Genomic DNA, 21,419 nt, shown 5'->3' on the forward strand with positions numbered 1-21,419 from the left:
AGAAATATATTCAATCTAGCCTTGCTAGGCAATCTCATTACAAGCACAAAAGGATGTAATTATGGCCATATTACAGCACGGTAGATTGCTCTGCATTCATGTCTCAATCATGGATAGCGAACTAGACTACAACAGCTTTAACTAAATCAACATTAGATTCCTACTCCCATTAAAGTACCTATATGGTAAATATTTGTCAAAAGTCATAACTTACATCGCAGGGCTCACCAGGGTAAAATCATTGCAATTTTATTCTAGCACCATGCTTAATGTTATGAACCAGCTTTCACAATCACAACTGAGAAACAACAGCTATAAGCATGTGAATGGTAATAAAATATTAGCAGCTGCCTTAGTGAAGGAAGCAACCAGCATGTACTTGAAATCAAAAGGCCAATACATTGAGGAGTCATTCACAGCATGCTGCTCAGCCACTTACATTAATGATACTCCAACAACTTTAGGTTGCATGCAATGAAAAAAAATCATCTATTGCAAACAAAAAAGATATTTGAAGTCTGGGCAAAACAGGAGTACCTTCCCAAATCCTTACAGGTCCACCCAGAAGATTAATTGATACTTTTCCTAAGTCATATTACACCACATTCATCAAAATGTAGTTCCCTCAATTTCCGAGGATCGGATTTTGAAAAAGATATGAAAATTAATTTCTCCACAACCTTTCTTCCTGAGAATATGGGCCTTAGAGATGAAATTAAGACATTCAGTCACATGGCAACTAACAGCCTTAAGTTTCAATATTTTTTAAATCTATCAGTGGATACCTCTCACTAGAAAAGGTTGCATATATGTTCCATTCACAGCACACAAGAAATTTTGAACAATAAAAAATTGAATATGTACTTCTACTGCGAAAAATTAAGTCTTAAACATATTAGAAGTAAGGAGGCTAAATATAAATACATATGGTGACTTTTTAAGACAGAAAATTAGGCAAATGTTTTATTTCACATATTACAGATGCCAAGTCATTGAACAAGTAATGACCAACATCAATGGAGTTTTGAATAAGGCGACAGGAGCAACAATAAATTACAACTTTAGCTTCGTTCTCCTCCAGTGACGCCTCTTGGAATTGTACCTGAAAGTGAAAGAAAGGAACAATGAGAATCAACAGCGGTGAATTTATTTTCGTAGGTACATAGTTACTAGCATTTCCGTAGTGAGACAATCTCAGAGACCACACATCTGCTCTACGCTGAACTACATTTTTGTTAGGATATATGGTATGGAAACCATACAGCTGTTTTCTATACCATTTTTCAGAACTGATGGCGGCTGACCTTGAGTGTGCAAGAAACCCACCCACTCTTCTCGCCAATTACAGAAGAGCAACAGGAGAAAGAGTGGAAGAGCCCGCAGTCTCTCTCCGAACTCCGTGCAGTGCACATCGCTCTCCAGCTAGCAGTGTTGGCAAGCCGAATCTTTGGAGATCGCACGGCACTCGCTCTGCCGCCCCCCGAAAGTACCGTTATTCCCAAGGCTGGCAACGCCGGTCGGCCTGATGGAGGGGAGTGGACTGGAAAAGGGAAGGGGATGGAGGGGAACGGAGAGGTGGAAGGGGCAGCGCTTCTCATTGGCTAGTTTCTATTTTCCACCCAGCCGCCGTCAGCTCAGAAAAATGGTATAAAGAGGTGGTTCATGCCCTTATTAGGTCTGGATTTTCAGTCCCACTCAATTATATTGTTTTTACACAGTGGATATTTTAGTCGGGAAACTTGTCTTCAGAATAATTATGGGTGACATATGGTAACGATGATTAAAGAGTTACACAGGCTTATTAGCATAAGCCAACTTCTGTAAATAAATATGCTGTGTACAAGATAAACTATCTTATATACCCCAAAGTCATGTATGATTTTACACTTTCCCAGCTAACAGAATAAATAAACTTTTCTCCAGCCACCGCACAAGTATGAAATTTTAAGTGCACTGGCATTTCAGGTTCCACCGTCACCCATTCTCAAGGCTACTAGGTTATTCATAATTTCTTACCCACGTGGGAGCCTGAGAATAGTTTAGTTTAAAGCTTATTATGACAATGTCATTTTCTATGGAAGTGCTAGTCATCATTTAGTAGATACATATGTTTATTTTCAATTACATCTTTTACATTTGTGGGTCTTCCTTAGTGATTTTATGATGAGAATATTAAAATTAAATGGCAATCAGTATGATTGATTGATGAAATATCAGAACACGACAAGGTATTTCATGTTTCAAAATGGGTTACCTGTTTCAACAAAAGTCATTGTAATTGAGATGCTTTTCTGCATTTCTGTGACAATTTCAATGCAGTCCGCATGTGCCAAAAATGCCAAACGGGTGAATCGGGCCAAAATACATATGTCTATTGCACTTTCATCCGCCCTATTCTTGAGTATGCCTCTATTGTATGGTCCCCATTCTATAACATTCACATCAAAGCTATTGAGAGTGTGCAACGCAGATTCATAAGATTAGTATCCTACAGATTTAATATCCTCCCTATTATTTATGACTTAACACTATCCCTTCTTAATCTGTTACCTTTGGCAACCCGTCGATTACACCTGGACATAACATTCCTTCAGTCTACTGCATGGAGACATTATTCTCTATTCATCTGGTAGAAATGATCCCTTTCCATGTCCCCACTTTAAACACTAGGCAAACATTCATGTTTTCACTCCCTCATTCTAATAGAAATTACACCTTCCACTCACCCTTAACCAGAACTATGCGGAGCATTAACTACAAATGTAGTAACATTGACTTTTGTAATTTAAATCCAAAGAATTTAAAGAGAAAACTACCTTTGTTTGTGCATTGACTTAAATAATTTGTTCTTGTGTATAATGATAATGCCTATTTCCACTGTTTAAGAGATATGTGACTGTTCAATCTATTATTCTTAACTACTGAGTTTATTTTTTCTATTGTTGGTTTTTACAGCAAGTTTATACGATTATTACTTTATTACGATTATTTTTAAGAGCTTAAAAATATTTCAATCTTATGATAATTGTACATTTTTGTAATTGGGTAATTTTCCCGTCAATAAACTAAACTATTATAACTATTATTACATGCTACTTAACTACAAGGTTTGAAGAAAAAATTCCTGAAATTATCATAATTCAAATTAAGGACATTTTGAAAATAAATACCCAGAATGATTTGTGGTCAGGCCCTTGAGGATGTAATACGATCTACAGTTGTGCAAAAAACAAAGCCCAGGACCATGCCATTAATGCAATAAATGTTATTATAATACACAAACTCTCCCATTGTCATCACTTGAAGAGTTCTGAGGAACTAATGACTAAAGGCAAGTTGTGATTCAAATGCTACCTACAAATTTAAGTTTTAACACTAAAGATGCAGCACCATACCCCCACACACTCCAGTATTAGTTGCACCTAAACCCCCCAGCCTTAATTCCTAGCTGCGCCCCTGCTGAGCTTAATAAGAGATCAATAACAATTCACCATAAGGAAACTTCTACTACATACATAACCAGATATTGTTCATACCCCTTAGGGAGAAAGACTTTCAAAACTAAAAATTCATCCATGCTAACTCAGGGAATGAACTCTCCAGCAACCACACGCTGCAACTACGTCACATGTTTTTAGTCGGTTTCGTTGTCACAATAGATATTGTACTAGAGCCGAATCATTAGATTATACGCCGGGAAAGATAAAATTCATGCCCTTATTGACTTCGTGGGAGAATTTCCTGCATTAAATTGTGACAAGCAATAAATCGAATCAAAATAAATCGTATTACTAACTTTAAACAAAGCGTCATAATCACTGGTGAAGTCCTCCCTCGCCAAGATAACGAATGATTAAACAATTACAACCCAATGAATGATTTCGCATGTGTAACCCGTTTCCGAAAGCGGCAATGATTCATGGTTAAGCACTGCATGAGATTTTTCAAGTGCTCAACTTCAATATTACCCACGACCAACACGTCAACCAAGACGCCATTAAGTAACCACATTTGTTAAACTACAGCATAATTAATATGAGTCCTCTTTCATAAATAATGTAATGTAACTACGTTTTCTGCACATTCAAAATAATCGTTCGCAACATGTTAACCGATAAATTATAGGCAATGTTTACTGGGAAGGACCTTGTAATAACGAGCCAAACGATCCTAAAACGAACAATGAACCCAATTAACTCATCGAAAATAGCACTATCGTAATAGCCATCCCACGTTAGTAGTGATGGGTCGATCATGAACGATTCGATCAAAAAGATTGAATCACTAGGTGAATCAAATGACTCATGATTCATTTCGCTAAACAAGTCGATCATCAATCATCAATCACTCCGACTTCCGGTTTCATATCAATCATCTCGGTTTCCGGTTTGATTCAAAATTTGGAATGACCGATGCTTAATCTCTTTTCGTCAGGGCAGAAATAGTTGTGACAAAATTAAATACTATGTTATGAAGAACTGAATACTTGTGTAATCTTTTTCTTAAATGTTTTCCAGCAGTTATCAGTATTAATAACACCAATACACGTAAAAGGAAAATATTAAGATGACTCCTGTAGGAGAACGTTAAGAAGTAGAAGTTAAAGCTGGTTATATTTTATTGTGCCGTTCATAAAATTATCCTGCAGATCAGATTCATGCATAGTGTGTGGTGTATTTTGTGTTATATTTTGAGATATATAGTTAGAAATTATTCTATTAGTGTTAAGAAACTGTGACAGTTTTGCCTTCCCAAATATTTTCATGACACTACTTCCTTCATTTTTGCAATCTAATTTACTCATCTAGGAATTCACAATTAAAATAGTATATGAAATGTTAATATGGATAGCAATCAGCGTTACCAATGCTCTTCGCAGATGAGGCAGTATTTATTCGATTATTCAAAGTGATTTATTACATCCATTGATTGAGTCTTTTCGATCTTGATTCCTTTTGAGTCTTTTCAATCATGACTCCTTTGAGTCTTTTCGATCATAGTGATTGAATCTTGATTTGAGTCTTTTCGATCATAGTGATTGAATCTTGATTTGAGTCTTTTCGATCATAGTGATTGAATCAATTGATTGAATCACTTATGTGACTCGAGTCAAAATGATTGAATCACTAAAATGATCGACTTTGCCCATCACTACACGTTAGTACTCGATTATCACTCATATATTAATTGAACGGTCGCATGGCTTAATAACACGTATTTACCGTCAATACCGCTGAGGAAAAAACTTAGTTCATACCGAACTAAGACATTAACCTGAAAAAATTATATATAAAACTGAAAAGCTGAATAAAAGTATGCCCACCTGATGGTATTTCCAGTTCTCATTCTAATCCATTGAGGGATTGGACGATTCTGCTTAAGCTTCTTCGCCAGCTTCTGCTTAATCTTAAATGTTTTGTGGGCCGACTGAAAAACAGGGAGTAAAAAGTAGGAAATGTTTAACATGAACACCCTAGTTAAAACACAAATACAAATTGATGAACGATGCATCAGATAAATAAAAATACTTTTCCCGAAATCACTCACCATTGTGACACGCCGCCTGATACACAATGAGGGTAGGAGGAAGCGGAAGTGTTGGTACCTCATGTACCAAAAGAGGATTTGACGATACAATTTTCGTTAAAGTAGTATGGGAGTGTGATATACGCAAAAATAAACATTTAAAAAACATTTATATATTTTTAAGGGTGTAAAGTAGATTTGAAAAGTTTAAAAAACCTTCATCCCTAAAATGTAGTAATGCATTTGATAAACACATGAAACCGGCGGCAGGTATGAGGGGTATGAGAAATTTCAAGTCCGCAGCTTATTGTTTCGATTGCTTACAACCACTTCTGACTGAATGTAATTTATTGTCATCAATAATTTAAAAGAATGGCTGTTATGCCGTAAATATTTGCTACACAAATGTGTCTGTTGTAATATCATCTTTATTTTTTGGTGCCATTCTTGTAATAATTTGAACATACGTCCCTTTTTGTTTGTCCTTTCGTTTGTTGTTGTTTTTGAAGGGTGATTTAGAGGTCTGTTCTTTTAATTTTGATATGTTTTTAATGTTTGTAACATTAGAATCAGTATTTGATTCAAATGAGGTACATATTTTCTAACCAACCAGAAACTTTATGATAGCGGCTTTCAAAAGGCACTTCTTCCTGTAAATGCGTAATCCGTGTTGATACTTATTGAAGTACAGACTTAGGAGCTATTATTTTTTTTATTCATATATCGAAGGAATCGGAGGAAGACGTTGAAACATCATTTTCCTCCAGGAGAATTGCATCAAGTCATAATATTTTGTCCAAAAATGCTACGCCTGAGTCCAGTGCATAAGTTTTTGAGGTAACTTTCATTCGCCATCGTATTTTTGTTAATCTTGTTTGGAGAATACTTTTGTTCACAGTTCTAAAGTAGATTCCACGATAATTTTTCCATTCCTTTGAAGAACTCGGGTAAGGAGGTATTCATACCAAGCCTGATAATCAATAAAAAAAGCTTTGAAGAAGATCAATACACTCGTTTGATGTCGTACCAGGAACAGTCAAGCCACGGATAGTGGAATGAGAAGGTTCTGGCGGGGTTGTTTTCTTCTTCCCCTCTTTATGGGTGTTATGCATGAATAATGCCACTGCCTTTACTCTTACAATCGGGAAGTTTCTCTGTGTGTAACTGTGGTGGTAATTGATGACACATTTTGTATCGAGACCCAAATCGCCATGAACTCTCAGTATAAAAATTTCCGTTTTACCGAAATATATCTTAACCTGGCAAACCCCTCCCACAAATCAATTAATATCTTGGGGAGTGACACTACGAATCCTTGGCAGTTGGGGCTTTGCCCCAGTCATGGGAGGTTCTTAGAGTATTTGGTGCCATCTCTGTGGCTCATGGCTTGTGAGGCATGGAGCAGGCCAACTTTGATGAGCCTTTGGCCACTAATATTGTAAAAGGTAAAGTTCACCCTCATACAAACCCATGGTTGCCTCATGGTAAAGGGGTGGGGTTGTTTAGAGCATCAAGGTGAGAGGTTGCCCATTGGCTCCCTCCTTCCCCTGGTGACTCACCAGGATGAAGCAGGGGGTGGTACCAATTTCCCACCCTCCCCAACCTGCCATCAACTCTACAGGGAATTTTGGGGGATAGATCAAAGATTAATGGCCTCCTCTTCACCATGCCAACCTCACTTTCCATGTCTAAGTCTTATTTGGTTACCATCCATCCTTCTTTGCTGGTAGCTTAGCAGCTCTGAAATTGATTCAGGATGCTTTGGAAGGGAATGGATACTAGTGGTGTCAGGGAATTACAATCTTCACTGTTTCCTATTTGCTCCAAGGGTAAGGTTTGACCGTCACAGCTCTGGCAAAGTGACTCCCTACATATCCTGGATTGGATCATATCTTCAATTTATTTCATGTCAAATTGTTATTAGTCATACAACTTCTTTTGTGGAAATTGTAGTTTTATTAGCCAAAAAATGTAATCCGATGACTTCCTGATACATATAATCTTTCTGTTTTCACCATTTCTTAAGTGCTGATACATCAGTTTTATCATTTAAATGTGTTCTATTTTGAGTCATACCATTAGATTAGTAAAGCTTTTTTAGTTGATCGTGTTTTAGCCTAACAATTAAAGATTTAGTTCTTGACTTTTGTTTCCAAGATACTATCATGTGAATATTATAATATAGATTCATATTATATCTGAGATTTTCATGCAGTGCATTGCAGAAAATTAAGTGTTTTCTTATTATTCAAAGCTTTTAAAGGGTTATAAAATGTGTCAATATTCTAGGATGTTTATCCATTTTTCATTCCACCCGATTTAGCTGGAAGTTATTTAAGCAGCTTTTTGCAAAACACACTAAAATCAAACCAAGTGGAAATTGATACTGATGCCCGAACAAATCGCACAATAGCCCGCCTGAAGGAACCACGGGAGTTATTTTCTCTCAGTCGAGATATTTATCCTCAACAAGGAGTTCGTTGGCCAATCGAATGTCAGGTATGTTGATATAAATGTATGTTCTGTTTTATTTCTAAAAATTAAACAATGAAAAGTTATCCATGAAAACATGGAAAATCAATCATGAAAGTGATTTAACAAAAAATACCTGCATTCTTAGAGTCCATCTTGAATTCTAATGGATTCATAGGTTTTGATTGTATATTCATGTCCATGGTCTTGCTTTAGATTTTGAAGCATCTTTGTATGTGCCCAGATATAAGTTTATTACTCAAAATTGGTAGGTTCTCGATAATTATGAGAGTCATCATTCAATTTTGTTATTGTCTTTTCAGGTCATAGAGGAAAGAATATATCATATTGATTATATTCCACCCACTCCTGAGCAGTACTATGTGGTAACCGGTAGAGAATTGAAACCAAAACCCGTTGGAGTTGAGTCAGGGACTGTTATTTATGACTACCGCCCATGCACTTCGGTTAATTATGTATGTATAAGTCTGTGAATAACTTTGGGTCAATTGGATGATGGTGCTGCATGATTTGTGGCATCTTGGTGCATGCAATTGCATTAATGAGTAAATCATATTTTTAGCTAATATCAAACTGTTTTTCTTCTGGTCTTGTTGCTTTCAAAGAGTTTTGTATGTTTTTTCTGGTTTTGGCTCTTTGAATCAAGAATTCCGCAATAGAAAAGTTGGACTTCAATCTGGATGCCATGCATTTATGTCTGAGTGCTTTACTATCAGCCAAGCAGTCAGGGTGAATTGGGAGAATCCTTGTTTGAGTCCCCATCACTGAAATCAATCTTTCATCTATGACCCTATTGCTATAAGATATATGCATTTTTCAGTAACTTATTTGATTTCATGTCTGGCTATGGTCTTTGATTGTGTCTCAAATATTATTTACTGTATTTTTTTTTATTTTTGCTATGCCTGCTTGCTTTGTCATTGTTATGTATTACCTTTTCTAATTTTATATTTCTTGGTAATTTCTTTCTTGTATTTACTGATATTGGGTTCTCTTGAGATTGTTTCCTCCAAAACGTTCTGTTGGGTTTCAACCTCTTCGTCATTATGTAGGTACTGGGAACAGTATTTCTTCTGAGGCCTGGTATAAGCCGGTGGCAAGAAAGCCAGGTATTTTTAGTTAAAAAATCAGGCCTATCCAGCCAGTAACAAACAGTACTTTCTGTTGCAAGAATATTCATTTAGGACACGCCATTTTTTTGTATTTCATATAGAATAGGTGTAGCTAAGATTTTTATTACATTCACCTCTGTGGAAAAAAATTCAGTTTTAGACTTTGGAGTGGTAAAAACTGCTTGGAGAAATTGGTGAAGAGTTTATTTTCTGAAAATTAAAAATAAATTGAGATGTAAATTTTAGCTTTCCTGGACTTTTCAGAGAAATTTCATCCTCATATTCTTTTTTCACTTCGTCTGTTTTACTTAAACATTCAATGCTAGTGGCATAATACACAATATTTGAGTGGAAACTGAGCCGAAGCTATGATTCTCCTATTCAGTATGAACTGCTTCCTCTAATTCCATTATTAAGAGGGGGCAGTCAACCCTCGTGCTTGCAACAGTTTACACTCATGTTCTCAGGAGATATCATACCCATAGTTAGGATCAGGGGCGCAGCTAGGAATTAGGGCTGGGGGGGTTTAGGTGCAACTAATACCGGGGTGTGTGGGGGTATGGAATACCCACCAGGATAAGCGGTAGGTGCGAGATCAATATATTGTGGAATTTTAAGATAAATGATTCAAAATGGTGAGTTTTACGGCTTTCTGTGGGATATTTATAATTAATCCTCACACCATTCTATCAGTAATATCAATCCAATTAAGTAAAATGGATTAAACTTAAAAATTTCTCAGAGCTCTGGGGGGGGGGTTTATCCCCTTAACCCCTCCCCCCCCCCCCTCGCTGCGCCACTGGTTAGGATGACATGATTCTTTGTTAAGGGATGGGTTGAGCATGTGAGATTGCTTCCAAGGGTCCAAATATTTTATTCTGCATTTTGCTTAGGTGTGAGACCTGACTATAGGTCCCAAAATAACCTTGGGTGTAATGGCACTGAAGAACACTCCCCCACAGTATTTTGGCTTTCTCTACTATCATCTGTATGGTACAAGTTTGCCGTGCACGCTGTTATTTTATAAAAAAAAAGAAGAAATGTTGGGAATAAATGTGTAAATAGTGTGATATATATTGCAATACAGGTTGAATACTATTTGACTATTATTCAGGAGTTCTACTAATTATGAAGGGATTAGAGGTCATTGCGTAGACAAGAATAGGTTTCATTAGAACTTAAGATCTCTAATAAAATGTAAAAATTTTATTAGAAATATCATTTTTATGGAAATATTATCAAATTTTATTGAAAATATTATTTTTAACCTGAATCTATGAATATTGCAGAAAGAGGTTGCCAAAATGATAATTTAAAGTGAGGTTGGATTAGTCGCTTCTGACAGAATTTTTGTATCTAACATTGGCATTTGACATTTATTTTGACAAAAAACTACAAAATTGTCATTTATTTTTTCAATGAGAATTATTGTGTTTCTGGGTGTAGAGATATCAATTATGATGGGCATAGGGAGTAATGCCACCTATTTTTCATTGATTAGACAACTTAAAACAGTGCACCCCAAAAGCCCATAACCGAATGAAGACCTGTTTCTAGTGTTTTGTAGCAAATTGGGAAGGGGAATGGTTTAGACGTTCATAAAACCCCCCTGAAATTTTTAGTTTTATGCATGTCCCATTCCAATTGAACGTGAAATATTATACACTACTAATCAGGGGATTCTAATTTTTAAATCAAATAGAGTCCTATATTATTAAAAAACATGTATTCAAAGAAAAATTTTTACATTCTATCAGAGATCTTCAGCCCTAAAGGACACTATTCCACTACCCCTCTTCCAATGTACCCCCAAAATCTATTTCTAGCTACAGCCTTTTATCATGGTAGAAACTTGTCATTGAGAAACTTGAAAGAAAGTGAAAAGTGGTGGTGTATCTGGTAAATACTCTGTCATGTTCATTCAACTCAACAATTCTTTTCCATGATAAATACTGCTTTGGCTATACAGCACTCCTTCATGGAGTTATTTATGACAGAAATAGAGAGTAACAGTGCCATTTCCCTTTGAGGATCTAGTAGGTGAAAGTGAAAAAGCTGGCCCTTAATGATAGATATCTCGCAGTGTGTGTTTTATTTTGTATCGAGTGGTGGAGCGATTTCTCATTTTCTCCTCCCAGTTTGATCTGCTCTTGTTCACTCATATTTAAAGATATTTTTTGCCTGCCGGCTGATGCTTATGAGAACCTTACGATGTGATAATCTGTGCCTATCTCATGTAAGATTATGAATTTGTGAATAGTAATTACATAATTGCAAAATCACTTATTAATATACTTTTTGTCGCTCAACTTCCAAGTGTATTCCGAGTTTGAAAAAACCGCCCCGTAATTAAGAAAAAGCTCATAGTGAAATGGTCAAACATTTTGTCGGTGGTTGTTTTCGAGAATTGCTGCATAGGTAACATTGTCTTACTCAACGTTTCACTCCTCCTACTGGGAGCAAGGTGAGGTTCCCTGCTGAGATGCATCTGCGGTCGCTGAACATTACGCCTCCAGCCCTGGGCATAAAATAATGTTTAACGCTACACGGGTTTTGGCGAAGACGGAAGAATATCATCCGCGTCTTCTAAGTGAATCCGTTGAGATAGCGAAAAGACCAAACAACTTCAATAGGGAGGATGGATTCTCCTCCGCTTATCCACGGATCCTCAGCCGCTTATGGAGAGGGTTCCTGGCCCAATCTAATGACCAACGGCTATTGCCTTCCGTGAAAATTCAAAATCGGGTCAACAATGGGTTAACGAAACGTATATAAGCTCGGGACGAGAACGGTTTCCCTCCCATTCTCTTGAAAACGCTCCCAATAGGAGGAGTGAAACGTTGAGTAAGAAAATGTTACCTACGCAGCAATTCCCGAAAGCAACCACCAACATTGATAAAAGAAGCTGTGAAAATCTTCATACGAAAGGTCAAACATTTTGAAAAGAAGGCTTTGTGCATGCATTTCGTTCATCTTGTGCAATGTGGTTGGTGTTAGGAGTGAAAAAAAATGTTCATCGCACTCTTTTGTCTTTCATAGGAATCACCTAATGTCACTCTTCCCCTGCAGTTCTCCCGATCATTGATTGGGGGCACGCCTGCCACTCCGGAAATGGTCGCAGCTACGCCGTATGATGAAATTCCTGGGCACACGTTGCACTTTGAGTCACGGTTTGAGTGTGGGAATTTGGCCAAGGTTGTGAAAATTACCGATGTTTATTATGAACTTTATCTTCGTCCAGACCTCTACACTGGGCGTCACATGCAGTGGTTCTATTTTCGTGTTCAAGATACTCGGAGTCATTGCATGTACAGGTGTTGCATCATCTTTATATTTTATCAACTTTTTTATTTTTTTTTAATATCTTTGACTTATCGTTTCATGCTTGCAACAGTGTAGGTCATTACCTGCACTCAGTATTGTAGTCCAAAGCCTGGCTTTGATAGAAGAGAGTGGAGCTCACCCAGGAATAAGTGAATGGCATGGCAGTGTAATTTATTTAGGGTTACTGGCTAGTCTCCTGTTTTGTGGGCAGGCTGCTTTTGGTCTGAATTTTGCCGGCACCTTTACACAATGTTGAGCTACAGCGCTGGGACTAAGTCTAAAATGTGCATGCAGAAATTCTGTGAGGAATGTAGAAACTACACAATATATTTTTCGAAACCATGCATCATGTAATGCTAGCATAAATTTACTCATCACGCAACGTGTACCTGCAGGCGAGAATTTTTGTTTCTATTCAATGCCACAAGACCACTTTGGCTCAGTCAGATTTTCAGTTTTAACCTGCCATTGGTATATCAAGTATAATTGATTTGTACGTATTTTCATTGGAAAATGTTCTAACTACTCTGTATTCTCATTTCAGGTTTTCAATTGTAAATTTATCCAAGCCTGATAGCTTGTATAGTTGTGGAATGAAGCCGTTAATGTACTCCACGAAGGATGCTGATCTCAAAAGGATTGGATGGAGGAGATGTGGGGAGAATATTAGTTACTTCAGGAATAATTCCCTGTAAGCACTCTTGACTTCACTTTTAATCTACAACTACTTGTAACCAATTGAATAGATGTTTCCGAGGGCATACCCAAGATCATAACTAGGGGGGGGGGGGGGTCAAGCCATAGGATTTATGAGATTATTTCCTTGAAAAAATAGTTTTATTTTAGCTACATTTCTTATACTAATATATATCATTTTTTGTGGGTTTAAAGAAAATTTGTTGAATACTTTCGTTTCAATTCAGTACTGATTTTGCTGAGAGACTTTAGTGATTATTGCTTCTAGGGGGGGGGCAGCTGCCCCCCCTGCTCTCGCTGGGTACGCCCATGGATGTTTCTTTACTTCAGCAGGGCTGCCCTTTGTGACTTTTATGTTTAGGGTGATGTATTGGAATAGTGGAATTTGGCATTATGTATTTACTTGTTATCTCAAATATACCTTGGCAGAGTAGTTAAGTCATTCATATTGATGTTTGTATTGCCACTGGTTCATAATGGCATGCGTGTTGAATGGTCCACTGATGTGGGAAAATTCTTCCCCTTTTGTTAGTGGGGGTAAAGAGCTATGGTTATACATACTAGTATTTTAATGTTATTCATAGCAAATCCTCTCTAGAGCATCTTCAGCTTTCGTGCTCATTGAGAGAGATGTGCCTGCTTTGATATCACAGTGTAGCATGTATAGGGATGACATGGTACTACATCAATGAAAATTAAGCGAAAAATTTAAGCTTCACCACAACAATTTTGTTACATTTTGGATTCCTTGAATTTTGCTACATTGAGGCTCTAGAGTAAATTTCTTTAAATAAGTAGTTCTTATATCATTAGTCTTAGCATCTTACTTGTTGGTCATAATGGATTACAAATGCCTCCATTTATACAATCATGAAGTTTTTGCTTTACCAATATAAGTTAACCTAGTGTCACTTAGAAGCTTTGACAACACATGTTAAAATGGACTGAGTATGTATTTTTGGATTGAATGTTGTTGGAAGATGCTATGACCACGAGATTATTTTAATTCTTTGCTAATTTACCTTTCTCTCTTTTCCCATCAAATTCTTGTGTACTCTCCACCCAAAGAGATGAAGATGACCTGCCTCCGTCATATACTCTGACATTCAATATAGAATTTCCATATGATGGTGATACTGTCTTCCTTGCTCACTCATACCCCTACACATACTCTGCACTTCAGGATTATCTAATCAAGTTGCAGGTGGGTCAAATACTCTATCTATTTGATATTGGAATAATGAACTTCTATAGTGCACAATCCTGAGGAAGATAGAAGTGAAAATTTTGAGTGGTTGTACATATTTGGTACTTATTTAATTAACTCCCAAAATCACCAAAGATAATTATGGTGATCATGACTTGGTTTACAAAAATGACTCTGTTCTCTTTTATACTGAAGTTTGAACTTAAAAGAAACCTTGTGTCTTCAGTGTATTTGTGAAATTTCAATAAGGAAAGGATATAAATTTGTTAATGACGGCAGTGAACTATGTGGCAACCTGTTAGGCAATAGAGTCTCATCCATTTGAAGTTTCTCAGTTGTTTATCTATGCCAATATAAGTCTTTTTCATTCAAGAATGATCCAGTGAAGTCTGAATTCAGTAAACTGAGATTACTCTGCCGCACATTAGCCGGGAACAACGTGTACTACCTCACCATTACTGCACCAACCCCTCCAGAGGAATCAAAGGTGATTTAATTAATCTAATATGGGTTTTCACACAAGAAATACATTACAGTAGATTCCGTTTATATGGGTCCACTGGTTACTTGGGGCAGCCGCTTAATTGGGGCAGATCTTGAAGAACAGAACCCAATAGAGGAATATCCCAGAGTATTCTCCGCTTAATTGGGACAGCATGCCGCTTTATTGGGCCATGAGTCGGCGACATACACTCTGTACTCACGACAAAATTAAAATTTTTTTTTTTCAGAATACTATTTATTTATATTTTCCTCCTTTGATTTACTCTTATTTTTCACAAATGTTCCTATTGTTGCCCTATTTTCAAAGCTTTTGATGTTACAGTATCCGCAAGAGGATAGGACTTTTCTTTAATAGGACTTAGTAAAAGACATTCATTCAGCGTTGCCCGAGGCTGTGAAAAATATTTTTAACTTAATTGTTATAATTCTTAAAATGATAATAAATTAACTAAACTCACTTATTTATTAATCAAATTAATAGTTTAATAAACTTATGTTGCATTAGAAACATTCTTTAGTATATACTATCAATTCAACGTTTGTTTATGCCCATATACAAGATAGTTGGCCTAATTGGGGCAAAGTGCACAAGTCCCGATATGTACCAATTAACCGGAATCTACTGTACATATATTGTTAGAAAATTCTTGATGGCAATTTGCATTTGAATATTAATTAAGTCTAAGGCAAGTGTTTTGCCTAGTTATGTTAATCTTATTTATATTTTTTCATGCTAGAAAAAGCAAGCTGTGGTTGTCACTGCTAGAGTTCATCCTGGAGAGACACCGTCATCATGGATGATGAAAGGTTTTCTGGATTATCTGACTAGTGACAGCAATCAAGCAAAGGTTGGCCTAATCTCCATGTATTCTATTAATGGAATTGTATTGCTGAGTACCATAAAATTTATGATCGTTTCTAAGCAGACTCCAGACTGAGGGGGCCCGAGCCCCCTCAAAAATTCGTTTTGGGTGTGAGGAATAAATGTGTCGGGCTCGTCGATTTTCCCCGAGTGTCCAGATATCGAGATTCGAGTTATCAGGGTGCTAATGTTGATCATATGACTCTTCTAAAATGCTTAAAAAACTTAAAACTCACTACTTATAAAAATTCCTGGGGCAAGATCCCCAGTTTGGGCACCCCCAATATTTTTTGTAAGTCGGCATCCCTGTTACTAAGATAATGTTAAAACTGCAATGTATTATTGGTGACTCTCTTGGTGGTGAAATAAGTTCACTTTTAATGAATACCATATTTCTCCGAATATAGTCCCCCTCGGAATATATCCCCCCCCCCCCACCTAATTTTGCGGCTTGTTTCAGGAAAAGTTAAAAAAATGCGTTTGAATATAGTCCCCCCCTTTACTTTCACCACAGGCATTTTTGAAAAAAAAGGGGGACTATATTCAGACATATACGGTATCATTCACTGCTGCCCTTGCAACTCTCAGTACTCTTGGAGAAATCCCTCTGAGAAAAGTCTGAGCCGCAAGTCTTGTGTATTTCCAGGAGTAATTTGACCCATTCCTCTGCTACATGGTAAGAAGGTCTGTATTTGATTTCTATAAAAAACTTCAAATGTCAGAAAAAATAAATACCTAAGACTTTCCAGTTAGTTTTTTGTCATCTTATGGATACTTATTGATTGGATGGATATCTTTGACCAGAACAATCCCTTCTCATTCCTTTGAATCAGTTGGGAGACAATGTGAGATCTACCCAAATCAACTTAGCTCTCAATATCATTCGAGTGCATTATGGTGTAAACTAGGTGCTAGGTGTATTTTGTTGCTCAGATTCCACCCCCTGATGTGTTGCCTTCGCTACCATGGATACAGGTGAAAATGTCAGTGTTCATGTAATTTTAGTGTGCAATTGAAAATTCGTGTTAGTATGCATATTTTATGTTTTAATCATTTTTTACCAATGCTCACGATGTTATCAATATTTTGATATTTTGAATGTGTTTTGGCCTCCTTATAAATATTGTCATGCACTTCAACCCCAGATTATGCTACCATAGATAAAGGTGAAAATGTCAGTGTTGATTTAATTTTAGTGTGCAATTGAAAATTCATGCTAGTATGCATATTTTATGTTTTAATCATTTTTTACCAATGCTTACGATTTTATCAATATTTTGATATTTTGAATGTGTTTTAGCCTCCTTATAAATATGTAATGTCACTTCAGCCCTGGAGTACTTGTAAATTTTTTCTTTGAAAATTCTGTATAAACATGAAACTTAAAATTTGCGAAATGTTTCCATTTTTGGCTTCTATAGAAGCCAAAAATGGAAACTGGGCTAGACTGGGGCTAGACTGCAACAGTATATATACTGTTGCAGTCTAGCCCCCGAGTGGAATTTTGAAATTGCAAGGCATCAAATATAATTTGGAGATACATACATATACTCGTTGGACTTATGGTTATTTTTTGAAGATTCTCATGAGTCATGTTTTACTGTTCAATATTTTAAGCTATGAATTAAAAAAATAAGAATCTGAAGCAAGAAACTGGTTGTGGCCTTGAAGATGACCACCGAGAGCATTTCACCTTTTGCCTGAAATTGTAAACCTTGCCAACTGTGCTGATTCATAAGTACTGGCTCCATGTGATCTCCTCTGAGAGTTGACAAATGGCAATCACAATCAAATTATCTCTAAATTGTTTATGTGTTTCAAAGCACACTCCCGATTATCGAGGCTGATGATGGAGAGTGACGGAAGGAATAATCGGAAAACACGGATAACCCAAACTTTGACGTAAATGTCATGTAATGTTCATAGTTTATGTAAAAAATCAATATACAGTAAAATCTCTATGCATCGTAATGGAGGGGACCAAAATTTTGATGAATGGAGGTTCACTATAGAGAGGTTTTAGTGATAGGCACCATTTTTTCATATCCTTCGGGAAACGAAAGGCACTGCTGTCTTATAAACCATGGTATTTGTGTGTTCAAACAAACATTCATGCATTAGTGAACATATGTTTATTATTAACAGAAAGTGAGTGCTATCGTGTGATTTTTTACTATGACTCGAGAGGAAACGATGTGATCTCTCTTAATTCAACAGTCACTTACAAAGATTTGGATAGTTGGAAACCTTTTTTCTTATTTACTGTTAGGTATGCTCTCACATGGAACAAAATTGCAGTAACTAATTTTTAATGTGAAAATTACAGCACATTAAAGGTGTGTAAGAAAAAAAAGCATGAACATTTATTGCTGAAAATGTTATTCCATGTATGTAATTGCGGCTGCATTAATGGTCCCTAGTTGTCTCGGTACGATTTGTGGAGGTAGTTAGGCAGTCTCGGGGGTGTCTCCTTGGTATGATAAGTGGAGGTTTTACAAGATAAAGAGGTTCACTACACAGAGGTTTGCCTATTAATTTACATGTAAATCTGACGGGACCATAGGGGTGGTATGAAGTGTGGAGGTTTATGATGTAAAGAGGTTCACTATGTAGAGGTTTTACTGTATTATTATGTATGCAGTGATTCTATTATTTTAGAGTACTTTCTGGACTCATTGAGAGCTTTCTTCGCCAGTTCGCGATCTTTTTAGCAGCGATAACAAGGTTTTACTCGTACTATTACGGCTCCATCCACTGGTTTCGAAAACCACGCATCCGCAGCTGCGTGATCACGGATGCAGAAAATTGGTTTGCACAAATGCTTCAAAACCAGTGCGCTACATCAGAAATCAACACTTTCAGGCACCACGTAGTAGCGTCTCATGCATGTTACCCGGGTTGTAACTGCGGCAGGACCTATATCTATGATCATGGAGCACGATCGCACTCTGCAAAGCTTCGAAAACAGGAACACAGGAACAGGAGTTCCCATGAATGCAGCTAGCGCCCGATCGCTTCCGTTTGACGAAGGGGATTCTAATGGAAATACATAATAAGCCTGTTGTATTCTAGCATTCAAATGCAGTGATTCCAATGAAATGCAGTTTTGCCTCTGATTTCATTTTTTTATAAAGATCACTGAAAATATTGAGCGTGAAAATCATGCACGAATAATCCGCTACACGGATATACCGCCACGGTATAATCGGTAGTCTGCTATATGCCTTGGTGAGTTGCACATTTTTTAATATCAGAACCAACTTTCATTGTAGGAGCTGAGAGAGAAGTTCATCTTTAAGCTTGTTCCTATGCTCAACCCTGATGGGGTAATTGTTGGCAATAACCGATGCTCACTCACCGGCAGGGACTTGAACAGGCAGTACAGAACTGTGATTCGGGAGACATACCCCTCCATTTGGTACACAAAAGTGATGATCAGGAGGTAAGTTCACTTGAAGCTTTGCGCTTTAATGAGCATCTCATGAATAGTGGATGGAAAAAAAAATCTGTAAAAGTGGGACTACCTGTATATTCTTTTAAGTACAAATCTACACAAATTTTATCAAATATGTTTCTAAACAAATTTTTCATGATTTATTTATTGCTAGCCATCACATATCCCAAGAAAAATGTGATTTGTTGTGTCCCCTAAATACTCATGGCCAGAGATTATAAGTGACCTTGGTGTACTTCACATAGTCAAGGAATATTGCACATCCGACTTAGATTAATACTGCAGCAGATCCCAATTTTGAACAACTCTACTACTCAACAACGTATGTTTCACTTTTTAGGGTTGCCTTTGCAAATAAATCCTCAAGGTTTCTGATATTTTTCTCAATTAAAATTTTACCTCTAAATTGAATTTTCCACTGTTGGTAATGGGAAATAAGTTTGCAGTATGTACACATTTTGACAGTTTAACATGTATAAAATTTTAAAGAAACAGCCTACTTTGACAAAAACGTTTACAAATGCCATGATATATCAACTTTAAGATAAGAGTCAGCCTAGCAACACCAATATAGCTATACCTACCCTTTTGTACAATCAGGGCATGATACAAAAATTCCCTGTCGATGGTTTTAGGCTTACCTAAAGTTAATAAAAGAACTATTACTTCATTTGACCCTATGGGGAGTAATTGAGCATTACTCCCTCAGCCCAGCAGAGCTCCAGGGGTTCTAGAAATACCCTAGACTTTCCACTGCAACAAGGTTTTAGCCCAAGGGAAAGGTTAAATTACGTGCATTATTAATGTGGCGTGTAAGTTAGCTACAAACATCTTGTTGATTTGGTTAATTAATATGGTGAGCATTTTCAACAGAAAAGTGTCTTTAATAATTCCAAATCTATTGAAGCCTTTAATTGTCACTGTTTATTCTATTTTCCACTGATCTTAATGAAAAATGTTCTCAAAATTCTGAACCAAAGTGACCAGATGATATTTTGAACTCGGTTGTTTGCCTTGTTTCAGACTGCTCGATGACTGTGGAATTGTGATGTACTGTGATCTCCATGCCCACTCCCGGAAACATAATGTGTTCATTTATGGCTGTGAAAGTAAGAGAGTAGCTGAAAGGACTCTGAAAGAACAAGTATTTCCTCTCATGTTGCACAAGAATGCAGCGGACAAGGTGATCTTTGACATCATTTATTTTATGCCATATACATAACTTAATGTTGTTTGTGATTTGATGCGACTTCTTCCAATAATATCAAGATGCATAAGCATTAATTAAAAAAGACTCAAGAAACATTCATCCATAGTATTTTTTCTGATTATTCATGTATTTTTACTAGAGATGGGTCGAATAGCAGATTTCTCGAATTCGAATATCGAATTCGAATATTAAATCATTGCTCGAATATTCGAATACCTCGAATTTCGAATACCTCGAATACCAAATGATGAATGCTGGTATGTTTGACTAGGTTGCCTATGCAGCAGGCAACACAAGATTTTGGGGAGTAATTTTGATTTCCTTTAAATGATTCGAACAGGAATTTAGCTGATTAATGAATATTTTAATTTTATGGAAACAATTGGGGATATAATTAATTCAACTAACATCGCTTTACCCCCACTCCTGCTGCCAAGTGCTAGCTGACAATCTGAGGCATTTTGCAAAATACAAGCTCTTTTCCACCGGATTTTCTTCAATTATTTTCAGTCCATCTTTGGGAGTTCTCACGAGATAAGAAGATGAATTGGAATTGCTATCAGGGAGAAACCAAATATCCTGAGAAAATATCCCTTCGTCTGGGACTGTAACAATAAAGATTTATAGAACCACTCATAAATTGTAACTTGATATATGTTTTCCGAAAAAAATACCGCATCAACTTCCGAAAAGCTCTGCTGCTCATATCGAGTTTCGCCAGAATGCTAAGTCTCTGTCATATTTTGACATTTATTTCTTTGCGTAAAATGCTTAAATAAACTCAGAAATACGTCGTGTTTGGTCTTATTCTTTTTGAAATTACGCGCACAGTACTAATATTTCAATTCAATAAAGGTGTAACATCAATTGACGAAAGTCATTCTTAGACACCTTTTGTGCTAATAGATGACTCATGCAGCGGTTGACCTCCACAGAAATGGGGAACTTCGAAGCTGGTAGGAAAAAAAGGTCAGTGGGAGAGAAAAGGGAGGGCCCGAAACACGTTTCTATTGTTCTCGTGTAACTTGGTA

General features: G+C 36.7%; 2 protein-coding genes across 2 annotated transcripts in view; one reads left to right on the forward strand and one right to left on the reverse strand.

Moving 5' to 3' along the window:
• Positions 1-930: 930 nt before the first annotated feature.
• LOC124162101 (60S ribosomal protein L39) lies at positions 931-5,761 on the reverse strand. The gene is made up of 3 exons (XM_046538498.1): positions 5,548-5,761; positions 5,324-5,427; positions 931-1,102 (listed from the first exon to the last, which is right to left on the reverse strand). Exons 1-3 carry the CDS (start codon positions 5,608-5,610, stop codon positions 1,054-1,056), a joined length of 216 nt encoding a protein of 71 aa, XP_046394454.1. The 5' UTR covers positions 5,611-5,761; the 3' UTR covers positions 931-1,053.
• Positions 5,762-6,922: 1,161 nt separating this feature from the next.
• Positions 6,923-21,419, forward strand: part of LOC124163051 (cytosolic carboxypeptidase 2-like) — a 29,407-nt gene continuing 14,910 nt past the window's right edge. The window contains exons 1-10 of the mRNA XM_046539835.1: positions 6,923-6,971; positions 7,850-8,025; positions 8,322-8,474; positions 12,171-12,445; positions 13,000-13,146; positions 14,220-14,355; positions 14,732-14,845; positions 15,600-15,710; positions 18,997-19,166; positions 20,202-20,361. Of these exons, the coding sequence (XP_046395791.1) occupies positions 6,923-6,971; positions 7,850-8,025; positions 8,322-8,474; positions 12,171-12,445; positions 13,000-13,146; positions 14,220-14,355; positions 14,732-14,845; positions 15,600-15,710; positions 18,997-19,166; positions 20,202-20,361 (1,491 nt within the window). The remainder of the gene's footprint in view (positions 6,972-7,849; positions 8,026-8,321; positions 8,475-12,170; positions 12,446-12,999; positions 13,147-14,219; positions 14,356-14,731; positions 14,846-15,599; positions 15,711-18,996; positions 19,167-20,201; positions 20,362-21,419) is intronic.

This window comes from Ischnura elegans, chromosome 7, assembly GCF_921293095.1.
Source record: "Ischnura elegans chromosome 7, ioIscEleg1.1, whole genome shotgun sequence".
Lineage (NCBI taxonomy): Eukaryota > Metazoa > Arthropoda > Insecta > Odonata > Coenagrionidae > Ischnura > Ischnura elegans.